This window comes from Arvicola amphibius, chromosome 2, assembly GCF_903992535.2.
Source record: "Arvicola amphibius chromosome 2, mArvAmp1.2, whole genome shotgun sequence".
NCBI lineage: Eukaryota > Metazoa > Chordata > Mammalia > Rodentia > Cricetidae > Arvicola > Arvicola amphibius.
The window spans coordinates 60,017,094-60,032,796 of record NC_052048.2 but is presented as its reverse complement, the minus strand read 5'-3'; the positions used below and the strand labels follow the sequence as shown (position 1 = coordinate 60,032,796).

General features: G+C 50.7%; 1 protein-coding gene across 2 annotated transcripts in view; it reads left to right on the top strand.

Moving 5' to 3' along the window:
• The first annotated feature begins 3,490 nt into the window (after positions 1-3,490).
• Efcc1 (EF-hand and coiled-coil domain containing 1) overlaps positions 3,491-15,703 on the top strand; it is a 36,291-nt gene continuing 24,078 nt past the window's right edge. For both annotated transcript variants that reach the window (XM_038319149.1, XM_038319148.1), the window contains exons 1-2: positions 3,491-4,260; positions 5,309-5,571. In XM_038319149.1, coding sequence (XP_038175077.1) covers positions 3,610-4,260; positions 5,309-5,571 — 914 coding nt within the window. In that variant the 5' untranslated portion in view covers positions 3,491-3,609. The remainder of the gene's footprint in view (positions 4,261-5,308; positions 5,572-15,703) is intronic.

Here is a 15,703-nt window from a genome sequence, read left to right as displayed (position 1 = left end):
TAATCTGCCAGGGCTGATAGGTTCAAAGTAGGTAAGGGGTGGGAGCTGTGCAGGGCTGGACAGATGTCAAGGCCCGAGGCAGGAGCCCATTAAAGAGCAGAAAGAGGTTACAAGAGAAGTACTAATGGAAGCCATTAAAGGGGGACAATAGGTTCTGACCTGCCATCCTTAGGGTCAAGAAGATGGCATTGCCTTTTCTCCCTCTGAGAATGAACTAGTGAGTTCTGAGCAGAGGAAGGTTATGGTATGACTTAAGATGTAATAGTATCCCTCAAGGAGTCAAGGGCATGAATGTGTGTGTGTGTGTGTGTGTGTGTGTGTGTGTGTGTGTGTGTGTATATATATATATATATATATATCAAGTCCTTGGTGATGCAGGCACACAGGGGAGAGATGCTAAGAGCTTGGCCTGAAGTGATCCCAGTGCAGTAGGGGGGAGGCAGTTCAGGACATGTTTCAAAGGTGGGGCCACCGAGCATCCTTACAATTGGATCTAGGGCAAGGGTAAGGGGTGCCTTTTTATGGTTCAGACCTACAATGACTTCCAAAGTTCTGTGTGTGAAAACCTTGGTCCCTGGAGTGCTACTATTGGAGGTGGTAAAAAGTTCAAGAGATGAGGCCCAGTAGTATGCCACTTGGGTCACATCCTTGAGGAGAACAGTGGAATCACAGCTCCATCCTTTCCCTCCTTTCTTCCCACCCGTGAAGCATATGGCACTGTAACTCCACCGTGTGTGTGTGTGTGTGTGTGTGTGTGTGTGTGTGTGTGTGTATGCTACCACAGCCCCAGAGGTACCTCTCTAACCTCCTCGGGTACCTCTGACAGTGATGGGAAGCTGACAGGCCTGAAAAGAAAGGTTGACACCAGAAACCCATGCAGAGAAAGTTCAGGCTGACAATCTCTGTGTCACTCAACACACTGGAAATCGCATGGTGTGACTGTCGGTGTCGGGGAAAACAGGGAGGCCTCTTTGGAAAAGAGATGAGCCATTCTCAAGAAGACCTCAAACCGCCACAGAGCCCAACTGGCCTAATTTGCTGCCAATACTGTGATAAATGATGATACCAAAGGCAACTTGGGGAAGAAAGGGTTTGTTTGCCGTACAGCTGACGCTGAGCCAGTTCAAGGCTGGAACGGAAGCAGAAATGGTGCCCACTGGCTTGTTCTACTCAGCTTGCTCAGTCTGCCCAGGGGTGGTACTACAAAGGGTGCAATGGGCCCCCCTGTATCTATCATTAACAAGAGGAATGCCCCCACAGACTTGTCCACAGTCCAGTCTGATAGAGACAATTCCTCAGTCGACATTCCCTCTTCCTAGATGATCCCAGCTTTGTCAAGTTGGCAAAAGAAACCAGCACAGAAACCAACCCACTCTCCAGTATATGCCCAAAAGTGAGTAAATTGTGTGAACTCATACCAAAAAAAAAAAATCCATTGCAGGATCGCTCCCAACAAACCCCAACACCTCTGAGCTGATGAGTGAATAACGCAAATGTGGTCTATCCACACACACAGTGGAGCATCACTCGGCACTAGAAGAGAATTGGAGTGCCAGTACACATTACAACACAGACACGTTAGTACGGCTCCTAAGTGCCCGGTCCACAGAAGACCGCCTTTAACTTTTCCTGCTTTTTAAATCTTATGTGTACGGGGGTTTTGCTTGTATTCGTCTGTGTGCCATATGCAGGCAGTGCTCACGGGGGCCAGAAAAGGGTATCAGATCCTCTGGGACTGGAATTACAGATGGTTGTGAGCCACCTTGTGGGTGCTGAGAGCTGAACCCAGGTCCTCTGGAAAAACAACCAGGGCTCTTAACCACTGAGCCGTCTCTCCAGCCCCAGAAGGCCTTCTTCTGTATGATTCCAGATTTGAGAGTGTCTGGAAGAGGTAAATGGTGGGCTCAGAGCGTAGTGGTCACCAGTGATGAAGGATGACGTCCGGAGAATGAGCAGTACTGGGGTGGACTTGAGCGGGGTGGGGGGAGGGGAGCATGTTGAAGTACTAGTTGTAGTTGTGGTTTGGCAACTGTAGCAAACTAAAATTGTTGATGTGTACATCTTAGGGTGCAATCGCCCGCTTAAGCAAAAGAGAACACTAAAAGCAAAAACTTCATCACCAGAAATAGCAACTCATCTGTCTGTAGCTGCATTAATCTCCTATGCAGTTCCTTATTGCACCTCTGCAGAAAACATCTAGTAATATTTTGTGCAGTGTTGTTAGTCACATACGTTCTAGCATTCCCAAATTGCTGCAGCATGTATCCTCATTCATCCTTGTTTGGTGATCTCTCCTGGCTGGGTCCCACATGAGTGGTACACAATAATGTGCTGAATGAACACGCTGCACGTTTGGTTTTCTAAGGGAGAAGCCAAGAAGTGGAATTGATGTAAATTACTCTGCTAAATTGCCATTGCTTTGATATTAAATATATATATATATGTATATATATATATATACATATATATATATATTTACAAAATGCTTGTGATGTCTGATTTCTTTCCAGTTTGAGGTGGTTGGACAAAGTGTTTGAGAATGGGTAGGATAGCCGGGTGGTGGTGGTGCACACCTTTAATCCCAGCATTCGGGAGGGGAGGCAGAGGCAGGCAGATCTCTGTGAGTTCGAGGCCAGCCTGGTCTACAAGAGCTAGTTTATGGGGGAGGTGGGGAGTGAGTAGGATAAAGGACAAAGTGCTAGTCTGGTCTGTAATAGAAGAAAGAAAATGATAATGATAATGCTTTTCAATTGAGACCTAACACTTTCAACTGAGACCTAACACTTATCAGAGTTGTACACAAGACAAGATCTGCCTTTCTAATAGTCAAGGATCGCTGAGTTTGTCCTTTGCTCCATTTATGGCTGGGTAAATGTTCCTATGGTAGGTAACAAGTGGGGCCAACGCCACAGCTCTCTGTGAAAGAGAAAGGAAAAGCCTGTTAGAACTCAAGAGGAAGCGGTCTGTCGACCATCTCCCAGATTCAAGTTCTAGGGCCAGAGAAAATAGTGGCCAAACAACCCTGTTTGCCTCATCCCCGCCTGCAAGAAGGAACTCAGGTCCAGCGCCAAGTAACTTCCTGGAGCCCGAAGGTGGAGGCGGTAGACACCACTTTCCTCTCACCAAAACCCTAACTTGGTCTACTTTCAAGTTTGTTCCCTCCTAGTTAGATAGGGGGAGGGAGAGTTTAGGAAGCTGTCCGGAGATGAGTCCTCTCCACTCCCAGGGGCAGAGGACCCCAGGCGGGTTGTCGGGGCAAGGACTGGGAAGTGCGGGAGAGCACAACTGTTGACGGAAGTGCTCCCACCTTGGCCTGGAGAGAACCTGGAGCCACCAAAAGAACTGACCCAGGGACTTGTAACAGCGATGGAGATGTGAATGGGAAGCGATGGGGAGCGCGGGTCAAAGCCGTTACAGCCCCCGAGTGAGAGCACGCTGCTCCAGCGCCCCCCACCGAGACAAACATTTGCCCTGCACGGCCCACGCAGCTGCCTGGACACGGTCCCGCGCCTCTCCAGTCTGGCGGTGGCCGCCCGGCCCCTCCCTCCGCGTTCGCCGGCGGCTGTCTGAAGGCGCCGCTGGGCCCAAAGGAGTCGCCTGGGTTTGGGCATGGAGGGCGCGGCGGGCGATCCGTACCGGCGACCTGCGCGGCGCACGCAGTGGCTGCTAAGCGCTTTGGCTCACCACTACGGGCTAGACCGCGGCGTGGAGAACGAGATCGTGGTGCTGGCTACCGGTCTGGACCAGTATCTGCAGGAGGTCTTCCACCATCTGGACTGCCGGGGCGCCGGGCGCCTGCCGCGCGCAGACTTTCGCGCGCTGTGTGCTGTCCTGGGACTGAACGCCGACGGGGAGGCGACCACCGAGGACGCAAACTCCGCGGAGGCGGCCGCTAAGGATTCGGCTGCGGGAATAGTTGCCGGTGGGGACGCGGACGTCAGGGAAGAGGCGCGCCTGGCTCTGGGCGCCGACCCTCCGGAACTCACTTTCCGCCAGTTCCACGCACGCCTCTGCGGCTACTTCAGTACCCGAGCGGGGCCCCGGCTACCCCGTGGAGCTCTCAGCGAGCACATCGAGACGCAGATCCGCCTCCGCCGCCCGCGTCGCCGCCGCCGCCGGCCTGGCTCGCCGAGCCTACACGGCGGCGCCAGTGGGGAGCTTGTGGCGCATCTGGAGGAGGAAAACAGCAGCCTCCGCGAGCTGGTGGAGGACCTCCGCGCTGCGCTGCAGAGCAGTGACGCGCGCTGCCTGGCCCTGCAGGTGCGCGGGATGCCGGGGTGGAGACAGGGGCACCCTACCTTGGCCCACCCCCTCCTCGGCTGGCCCTCTCATTTCCCCACTCCACCCCCTTCATTCCAACTTGCACTCCAGTTTATCATTCCTTAAAACTCCAGCTTCACAGCCCTGTCCCTTCTAAACCCAAGAAGGAACCTGTCTAGGCAGTCACATAATGACGGGTCAGCAAGCGTTCTTCTCCTGGGAGGTTTAGGGGAAAACAGAGAAGAGGACCTCTCTTCCCCAAGTCAGTGAAACCTGTGGAATTCCTCAGCGCCAGGCCTCAGACACAAGTGAGAAAGACACAGGATGGCTAGCACTGAGGGCCAGGCCCACTCAGAGCTACTGAGGTGGAGGCATTGAGCTAACTGCGGAGGTAGCCTGGCCTGTGGGATCAGTCCACCAAGACTTGAGCCCTGTGTGCAACTCGGTGCAGTGTGCAGTACAGGTGGTTGGCCAAGGGAGAAAAAGACCCGTATAGGAAGAGGACCAAAAAAGTAAAATAAAATAATTTTTTAAAAAACTGGCAAGGTGGCCTCTGTGGTTGGTATGTGTAGCATGGAAGCTTTAGACCAGGCAGAGGGAACCCTCAAAGGGCGCAGTCATGTGTGGGGTGCCTGAAACTGACTAAAAGGGTCTGTCCATCCTTCACGCTCAAGTATCTTCTAGGTACATTGTGCCAGCTCCCTCTATGCTTTGAAATTGTCCAGTAAACAAGACAGACCTAGTACACAGATCTCAGGAAGGGCGGAAACACCCGTATGATGTTTAGGCTGTGCCTTGAGTCCACAGAAGTAGGAGCTGCGTCTGTTGGACTCAGGAGTTAGGCCGAGAAATCACGACTTTGGGGGATTACTGTCACCGTACAAAGAACAGACTGTGGACTTCCTATCCCAGCTTTGGGGGCGGGGGCGTGTATTGCACACCCGTGCATTACTTGCTCGTGCCCTTGCTCAGTGAGCGAGCTCTGTGGTGTAAGGGGAGGTCCCGTAGGCTCCTGGAGTGGGCACTCATTCTTGCTTCCCTCGGGCAGGTCGGCCTCTGGAAGAGCCAGTCGGACATCCCGGAAGCAGCGGCACACAAACTGCAGCGCGCGCAGGGAGCGCTGGCAGAAGCAGAGGCGCGCGCCCGGCGGCTGCAGCGCAGTCAGGTGGAGGTGCGGCTGCGCACCGAGGAGGCCCGCCAGGCGGTGCGGCGCAGCTTGCACCGAGTGCGGGAGCTGGAGGCGCTGGCGCGGCGCGTTCCCCGCATGCAGCGCCAGGTGCAGCGGCTGGAGGCAGAGCTCAGACGTTACAGGTGAGCAGAACAGAAACTGGCGCGGAACCGACCGTGTGGGTCCTATTCTCTAAACCTAGGTGTGCAACCCGGCCAAGCGCTCTAGTGTTCATTTCTGTCTTCTGGCATTCATGCATAGGTTCTTCCATTTCTTACGTCATTGTGGACTCCATTGCCGTCCGTTGGTCCATCCTCTATCCGTTCACCCTCCTATTCATCCATGAAATCCTTTTACTTGCTACTCATAGATTGCAATTAGAGATACTCATTCTTAGCTCTTCAATTTGATCCTGATTGTCACTGACTGCATGCTGCATACGGGCCCTGAGCAAAGCCCTTAATCCTAGGATAGCCAAGACAAGAGGGGCCTGTTATGACCCCATTCTTCAGATAGGAAACAGATTTAGAGTGACCTTTTGTGCTGTCTGGACCAGGGCAGGAAGCTAGACTCGGGAGAAGGCTCTGATTCGGGCAAGACGGCTGACAGATGTGTGACTTTGGCAAGTCACCAGCTTTTCTCCAGGCTGTTGCTGGTGGGTGGAGCAGACTGGACTCTTTGCAGAGTAGAACAGCTGTGAGACTCTTCCTGGCTGTGCTGGGTGCCCTCCCTGACCTGCACAGCCGCTGAGACCTTCCCTGGGCCACCGCCTACCTGGTGAGGGGTGTGACTCTGAGCAGGACAGACCAAAAGCCCTGTTGTGAGCTGCCATCAGGGAGTGTGAGCCCTCCACAGGGGGACAATGTGAGGCAGTCTAGGGACTGCTAGAGCTCAGAGCGGCTGTGTTCCTACTGCAGGCTTAGCCCATTCCCTGCCCCAGAAGTGGGAGCAAAAAGCTGAGAAAATGGGAACAGTATGGGCAAAGCCCTCAGGGCCACCATAGCACATTCCAGAAACTAAACGGAAGTCAGTATAGCTGGAGAGATATAGCTGGAGAAGCAGGGGAAAGGCCCAGCATCTGGAGCCTAGAAGGAGAATAAATCGTGGAAATGTTCCAAGCCAGGGTGGCCCAAGCAGATTGCACTTCAGAAAGAAAACAAAAACAAAGCAAAAACGACCCCGTTTCATCTGTGACAGGGCAGAGAGGAGGGACAAAGAAGACCTAGAGGAGCCAGTGAGGACAGTTCTCCCCTGAGAGAGGGTGATCTGAGCCAGGCTGGGGGGGAAGGGCAGCCCAAGAGGTGGCTTTGAACTTATGCCCTCTGAGGAGACACCTCACCCTTGACTTCTGAAGCATTCACAGCTGGGAGAGACTGACCCTGGCCAACCCCTTGCAGCTCCGAATGTTTGGATAGTTGCTTCCTGTTTGCATAGCTGATGGGCTACAGATCTGAGCCGGTTGACACAAGGGCCATGTTTTTGAGGAGAAACAAATGGTCGCCTTCATTTTGCCTTAAAGTCACAATTACTCATTTCTGCTTTAAGAAAACTATGGCATGAGGTGTGCACATAGTAGAGAAGGTGGATTCCTGCCCATCACAGCATTTGAGCCTCAAAACTGCTGTGCATGGTGGAGATCTCAGTCCTCCTTTTACAGCCTGTGGGAAGGAAAGAGAGGCTGTGAGGAGTTATGCTGTGTGACCTGATGGGACAGAAACCTCAGACAAGAGAGTTAAACATCCCTGAGGTCGTGCGACCAGAAAGTAGGAAAGGAAGGTCAGCCTGCCCCACAGCAGGGTTCTCCTTTCTACTCTGCATGTGTGCTGTTGACACTGTTCCCCCCTGATCACAAGGTGGTCACAGCACCTACAGGTCTTGCATTTACCATTCAGGCACAAGAACAGGCAATGCCGGAGGAGGGAGATGCTCTCCCAGGGAGCCTGTGCCTTTGTGTTCCCCTTCAGAACTTGGACCTAAATCTCACTAGGCAGAATTGTGTCATTTTATGCTGCCACCCACAGTGGTGTCTGATGGTACTGGTGAGCCCCAAATGCCACCAGAGCTCCATTCTTCGGGAAGAGGAAATAGCTGCTGGAGAAGCCTCAGATGAAACACCACAACATCTGGAGGGATGAAGCTGGAGAGAAGAGGAAAGGCCAGACAGCCTAGAGTCTGGAAGGAGAAAACCAAGAACCAAAGGGTGAGGGTCACACGATAACCAGGTGAATGAATGGCTCGGGAGGCAGGCCTTCTCTGCTCACCTTCAGTAGTAGCCAAAGCTAGCAGGCTGTGGACTGGCTTCTGCCAAAGTTTTCTGTCTACGAAGAAAGGGACGAGAAAGAGGCAGAATCGCCATGGCCACTAAGCATCACCTGATACCATGCACCTTTTCCACATTAGTGCTGGAAGCTTAAACCCAACCTGAAGGTCATTCTTATTGCATCGCAGATGAGAAAGCCAGGCTAGAGAAATGTGTGCTAGCAGGACCCAGTAAGTAACAGACAGGACTGGAACCCCACATGCACAGCTCAGTGCCACATGGTTGGCTCTGGTAAGATGCACAGTCCTCTTGGGTTCCCCCACTGCTCTCATCCCCCACCAAACAGCCACAGGATGCTCCACCAGCGGGGAGGGTGTGGTGGTCAGGCTCTGTGTGGGAAGGGTTATTCCGGATCGTGGTTTCAGATGTTTCTGACATAGTCCTTGGGTCCACTGATTCTGGGCGACAACAGCATATAGCAAAAACCTCCCACCACGTGATCGCCACGAGGCAGAGAGAAAGGAGTGTAAAAGAACCAGAGTCGACTACAGCTCACAAGAGCGTGCTCCAGTGTCCTGTTTGCGCAAGTCAGGCCCCACCACCTCCCTTCCACCACCCCTCAATAATGCCACCGTACTGTGAGTCCATCAAGAGGTTGAGTATAGTGATTATGTCAGAACTCTCAAGATCCCAGCATTTCCCCAAAGCCCATCATCTAGCAACTCAGACCCCAACATGTGAGCCTATGGGGACATGTCTCATTCAAACCACAGTGGAAAGACCATGAGCTACACACCCCCTCTGCTGCTACATCACCAGGTGTTCAGATGTCCCTGGGGGTTAAGCTGCATCCAGGGGGTACAGATGGGAGGAAGGAACCGCACTCCAAGCATAAACCCTCCCTGCCCTCATAGGTGACACCGTGCTAACATTCTGCAAGGGATATGAAGATATGTCTTGGGGGCAGCATGAAGCCATTTGGAATGGCCTGACTTCCTGTTCTAGTTTTCAAAGAACCTTCCACTCTGATGCTAATTAAGGATGCCCTGGAGTTGGAACCTTGTCAGCTCAGGGTCTGGTGGCTTTATTAAAATCATAGATCAAGAACCGAGCTGAACGAGATTGTCCCCAGCTGCAATCGAAACCCTGCCACTTCTGTTCAGTGACCGCCCGATTTCCTGTCTCTACTACTTTCACTTAGTTCTTCTACAGATCAAGCTCCCTTTTTCCATCCTGCTCTGTCCTGTGCTGTAGATCCCATCCGGTCCTCTCTAGTTCTTAGACAGAGACAGCCTTCTGTTAAATAAGGCCTCTCTATGCCATATTCCATCAATGGAGACCTATAATGCCAGAAAAGGCTATGTCTGTGCCCAACATAGTTCTGTGGAGTCACTGTTTCTGTACAACGTCGTGTTATGGCCATGCACACAGCACTGACGTCATGATATGTATTATAAGCTCTGGAGAGATGATTTAAAGTGGGATGTGTGAAGATTATGTGCAAACACAGCACCAATGTATACAAAGGCTGAGCAGCTGTGGATTTTGGTGTCCACAGAGATCCAGAAGCCATTCTTCTGCTGACTCTGAGACAACCACACTTGTTCTTTGGATTGCTGTAGTGTCTGAGTTTCCACAACTGTTTTGCGCTTGCTGACTCTGTCGTGAGGATGCATCCCTGGCATGCTATGCAGTTTCTTTGCTGTAAGTCTATGGAGAAGCAGCGGCCCTTGAGAGTCCCAGATAGAAGCAGGGTTTTGGGGTTCTCTCCCCATCTTCACCATAGCCTGGAGAACAAAGATGGAATCCTAACCACTTTTAAGTTAGCTTTTTAGAATTGAGTTTCCCATTTTATTCCTGGCACAGGTTAAGACTAATACCTTGGGGTAAAACCCCAGGCCCGGGAGTGCAAATTTTATCATCTTACATTATTTGAACTCTGACATCTGCAGGAGCCTCTTGCTGACTAGGCAAACTGTCGTTTGTGTAACCATCCTTGTGGGCATTTTATTAGCACCATCTCCTGCTCCTCGGTTGAACTAGAGGCTTTTTTTTTTTACTTTCCTTTGTTCTTTTTCATGCTAAATTTTACCCATGATACCTGTTTGTAGATGGAAGGGAAATTTCCAAAATGCTTCAGGCCACCATTTTGCCCACCAACTTAAAAAAATATAGCCAATACTTACATAATTCATTTATTGATTAAGCCATACTTTATAAACATGCTCCGTGGACTATGATCTGTGTTGTCTTAGTTTTATTGCTGTGAAGAGACACCATGACCATAGTAACTCTTATAAAGGAAAACATTTCACTGGAACTGGTTCACAGTTTGGAGGTTTAGTCCATTACCATCATAGTGGGAAACATGGAGGCACGTAGGCAGATGTGGTGCTGGAGAAGTAGCTAAGAGCTCTACATCTGGATTGGCAGGCAGCAGGAAGAGAAAGTGACACTGGGTCTAGCTTGAGCATTTGAAACCTCAAAACCCACCCCCAGTGACACACTTATTCCAAAAAAGCCACGCCTCCTAATAGTGCCACTCCCTATGAGCCTATGAGGGCCATTTTCATTCAAACCATCACATGTACCAAATCCCTCAAGGATACAGAAATGGAATATAAACACCATATTCAGATGGTCTTCTGGCCCCAAGAGGCAGGTCCTGGCTACACATATTAGGATATAAGTTTCATGGGCAGAGGGACCACAAAACTGCTGCTGGTGCCTTCAGACATGAAAAATCCCAAGTCAGACAAAAGTCCCCAAGTACAAAAGGGTCTTAGGTCTCCTTGGGGTATAGCGTGCCCAAGAGCACACTCGGCCCAGGTCCCACCGACTAGGATCAGCATTCCTCCCAAGGGGTCCACCTCATCACAGCCATGTAACTCCAGTCCCCAAGACTGGCCCCTCTCCCACCCTGCCTCACATGAACCAAGGTCTTAGCTTCTTTCTCCGGTCCCACAGGGCAGTCCACCTGGGCCCAGCAAAGGTTTTTGCCTCCAAGACCATAGCAATGTGGTAAGAAGAGAAAAGATGCATTGCCGTAAGAAATAGCTACAGAAGGAACACTTGTACCACCATTCACAAAACATTATTCAACCCTGCCTGATCCGCTGCTTCACTGGCCCTTCACCCAACTTAGACACAACCATACATACCCATCTCACTCCGGTTTCTCTCTCTCTTCTTTTTCATTCCTTTCTATCAGCCCGTTCTCTTGGATAAATGCAAGAAAGTTTAACTTGAGCTGACTTGTGAAAACAAAATTAATTCTTAGAACTGAAAAGCCTATGCATGTCCAACATCAGGTGTGCCTGAATCCAGGTCTCAAACAATGTCAACAGTCTGTTGGGACTGACTTCACCTTCAGGCAGGTTCTCTCCCGACTCCGTGCAGAGTACACAATCCAATCCCTTGCGTAAGCCGCCCCATAGAAGTCCAGAACTCAGCCTCTGAGCCACCTTGGAAATATGTCTCACATTGAATCCATCTTGCAGACCAGGATAATTTGATGCTCTCATTAACCATATGCTCACTACTGTAACCACAGCAAGGCCTGCCATCCTCTGGGACTGGGATCTTCGCAAAGAGGACCATGATGTGGACACATACATACAGACACCATAGCCTCATGGGAGCATGTGGACACATACACACAGACACCATAGCCTCATGGGAGCATGTGGACACATACACACAGACACCATAGCCTCATGGGAGCATGTGGACACATACACACAGACACCATAGCCTCATGGGAGCATGTGGACACATACACACAGACACCATAGCCTCATGGGAGCATGTGGACACATACACACAGACACCATAGCCTCATGAGAGCATGTGGACACATACACACAGACACCATAGCCTCATGAGAGCATGTGGACACATACATACAGGCCACACAGCCTCATCAGCTCATGATCTCTGTCTTAGTTAGGGTTTCTAATGCTGTGACGAGACACCATGACCACGGCAACTCTTATAAAGGAGAACATTTCATTGAGGTGGCGGCTGACAGTTCAGAAGTTCAGTCCATTCTCATCACGGCAGGGAGCAATGGCAGCATTCAGGCAGACATGGCGCTGGCTACATCTTGAGCGGAAGACAACAGGAAGTGGTCTCTAACACTGGGAGTAGCTTGAACATAACAGTGACACACTTCCTCCAACAAGGCCACACCTACTCCAACAAGGTCACACCTCCTAATAGTGCCCCTCCCTTTGAAGACCCTTTTCTCTCAAACCACCACAATCTCAGAGCACAAATTCCTATCCTCGTCCCAGGAGCAGCCTACCTGGGCTTTTTCAAGGCTCTGGATAGCGAAGCCCAAGGAGCAACCTGGTCAGACATAAGCCAGGCTCGTCCCCATGCCCGGTTTCCTGTCTGTGAATGCACAGAGGGTTGTTGGGAGGACTCTGTGTTGCTCAGACACCTCAGCGCTTGCTAGGCAGCGTTCACAGACACATTGTCATGCCCAGTGTCCCTCCCCTAACTGTTCCCTCCAAGGAAATAGCAGACTTGGTGTTCTATGACCCAGACCTCACCCAGGCTGACGCACGGCCAGATGGCATGAATCTGAGTGGTGGTGGGTACAGTGCATGGGTGCGAGCCTCAGCGATGCCTCGGAAGCTTGAGGACAGGCTGTCTCGGGTGGCCTGGAGCCCTGGAGGGCAGCGTTATTCTGGCCCCGGCTGTGAAATTTGTGGTGCGGCTGTAGTCTTTCTGTCTCTTGAGACCTCCCCTGCCCGGCTGCCGGCCTTCAGAACACCTTGTTAGGTAAGCTCAGATCCAGGAAAGGATACAGAACCCCCTTTCTCCTCCTACCACTGAGTGGAGCCAGGGGGCTGGCCTGGCCTCTGTGGCTTTGTTTTCAGGAGGATGAAAAAGCCAGGAAGGGAGAGAGAGAGAGGGCAAACGGTTCTGCAGACCTCCATGTAAGGCACACAAAGATGAGGCCATTCAAGGGTTACCTCCTTTTTTCTCCCTCACTGCAACAGCCCTGCCTGATGTGGAGGCCACAGCCAACCAGTCAGAAGGACAGAGAAAAGGACAAAACGGGGCCAGGGCATCTGCCCTATTGTCCTTTGAGGCCATGTGGGCGGCTGCTGGTAGGAACAGGCCCTTCTTTCAGGGACAGTGGAACAATCCCAAAGCAGAGACAAGCTGGGGAGAGGCCCAGGCTCAGAGGCCTGAATACCCCAAATTCAAATTCCAGCTTTTTCTATGTGTTATGCAGGACCCAGAGGTGTTTTCCCCTCTGTCAGCTCACGTTCTTCATCCACTAAGTGGGGAAGACTTCTGTTCCTCAGTTTGGTGTGCATTCTGTATGGGGAGGGGAGAGGCAGGACTGAGCTGCGGAACATGACCCTAAGCAAGTCTTACTTCCAACAGCCTGACTCCTTATCTGTAAAATGAGGTGATGATAACAATACTGACCCCCACTTCTGAGTGCTTCTGCCAGGATGCTCCTCAAACTGCATGACAGATCACCCCAAAACCTCATTTTACCTATTAACCATATACAGGCCCTGTCTGTCTCCAGCAGCCAGATTCAGTGTTTAAATCTGGGGATGTCTTGCCCACTGCAAGTGGCTTTTCTCTGGGGTAATGCTTGACATTTAGGTTACATATCACTCGGGTCTTTCAATCTGGGCCAGGGAGACACACTGCAGAACACAGGCTGACATGCTATGCAGAACACAGGGCTGACATGCTATGCAGAACACAGGGCTGACATGCTATGCAAAACACAGGGCTGACATGCTATGCAGAACACAGGGCTGACATGCTATGCTGAGGAATTTGGCCTAGATGAGGACAGTCATACAAGTTGGAGTGGGAAGTAGGCAGAAAGCCCCACATGCTGCCCTTGGCTCTGTCTGTTCGTCTTGTGCCTGTCCTAGCCCAGCACTGCCTCTGGGTGACTGTCCTGGCTTCTACCCTGTGCCTAGCTCCCTTCCAGGCACTGATCACACACTCGGGGCCAAGGTGGCCTTCTGAGCTTCTCTAACCACAGCCTCTGTAGCCTATTTGCCATGTCATTCGTAGCTCCAAGTGATCAACCTCTGGCCTTTGAGCTGCCATGGCCCACTGCATTGTGTCCACCCACCCACTCATCCCGTGAGTCCACCACACCCTTCTGCAGCCCCTAGGTCAGTTTCCGCTGGCATCACAGGTCTCTGACAGATACCCCACCCCACTAAAGTACTTCCCTGCTGTCTCCATAGTCTATCCTTCCCACCATCCCTTTGTTCTGTGACACCTTCCTTAAGTCTGTCTCCCTGCTGGGGCCAGCTAAGCCATGAGGCCTGGGTCCATTCTTGCTAAGGACAGGGCTGCCCCACAAAATGTTGTGGGGGATCAAAGGACAGTATCGGCAGTGTGCTGACCAGCTGGAAGGCCACGGGCCCCCACAGAACCCAGCAGAGATGCCCAGAAGACCCCTGGGCTACGCCCCATGCTGCCTTCTTTGTGGCTCCTTTCCCACTTCTCACTGGCAGCAGCTCTGGATCTGCTTCCTGCTGTTTTTCTCCTGTTTTCATACGCTGGCCTCCACTTCCGGGAGGCTTCTCAGCTCAGGAAATACCTCACAACAAAGGAAGCCACTGTGTAGAGCCCCCAGGACCTCCAGGGAAGGCTACAGTCCCATGTTGACACCGCCTGGCAGGGAGAATACCTGCCGTCCGAGGGTCCTGTCAGCCTTACGGCTCTGTGAAACATCCAAGGTAGAATGACTCACACCACCGGACATTCCTGTGTCGCTGTCCATCAGTACCAGAAAAGGCCAGAGCCTGGAGCGTGGTTAATAAAAGCTCAGGGTCAGAAACTGGGGTTCAGCCTGAAGCTCCAAAAAGTAAAACAGCCAACCACTGGCTCTTACCTCAACCTCAGTCTGAAATGGCGGTCCTGCCTCCTGGAATCTCAGATGAAGACTGCATGTTGAGAGCTGTCCCCTCCCATTTTATAACCCTCTCTAGGGCTGGGATTAAAGGCGTGCATCATCATCATTAAAAGCATGCACTGCCCGGTTTCTATGGCAACTAGTGTGGCTACTGGGATTAAAGGTGTGTGTTACCATAATCTGGTCTGTAAGGCTGATCAGCGGGACTGTTTTACTCTCAGATCTTCAGGCAGACTTTATTTATTAAAATACATTTGAAATGCTACTGCATTTCCCCTTTTTGCCTAAAAAAAGAAGGCTATAGTTTATATAAGAAAACTATATACAATAAGTACAATGACTATATACAATATATAGGCAATAAATACATCAAATCTAGTCCATTTGCATTTGAAAAATTCAGAGAAAACATTTCATATCTATCCTATTTTGGTGAGTCCAAAGTCTTATACCTAATTTACTTTCTATCATAACTTGATTTTTGCATCTGATAAACAAGGGAAAACTCTAATATTTAGTCTTCAACTCCCTCAGAGACCCAAAAAAGGAAATAATATTAACTAAGTAAGCAGGAAGTGCAAGCAAGCAACTTCCAAAATATGTAATGACAGAAACAGCTGGCTGCCTGGACAGTCACCCAAGGTTCCTCTGCAATGTTGGGGCATCCATCTTCAGTATACAGGCCTAGCATATTCAACAGACTATTCTGTGAAGCAGGAAATTTTGTGCCCTGCTTATCTAATTAGGACAGCATACTATCAGCAGTCAAGGCAAGAGCATTTTCTTGCCCAGTGGCTTACTTATGCCACAAAGGAAATAAACTCCATGTGGAGTTTCTTTGATGCCCATTATCTTCTGTGAAGTAGATTGGTGCTGCCAGGAGCAGACATGACTCATTGTCATAAAAAAGAAGAATCTAGGTTATTAAAACATCTTAAATGCCATATTCTGTAGATCTCTGAAGTGTTTAAGATGACCTATCTACCTAAATTATATGTTTGTTTGACCTTGAAAATATAACTAATGTGACTACAAGTTTGATTATACTAAGTGATTAACTATTAGTCTATATTTCTTTATCATCCTAAACAGTTGATAATAG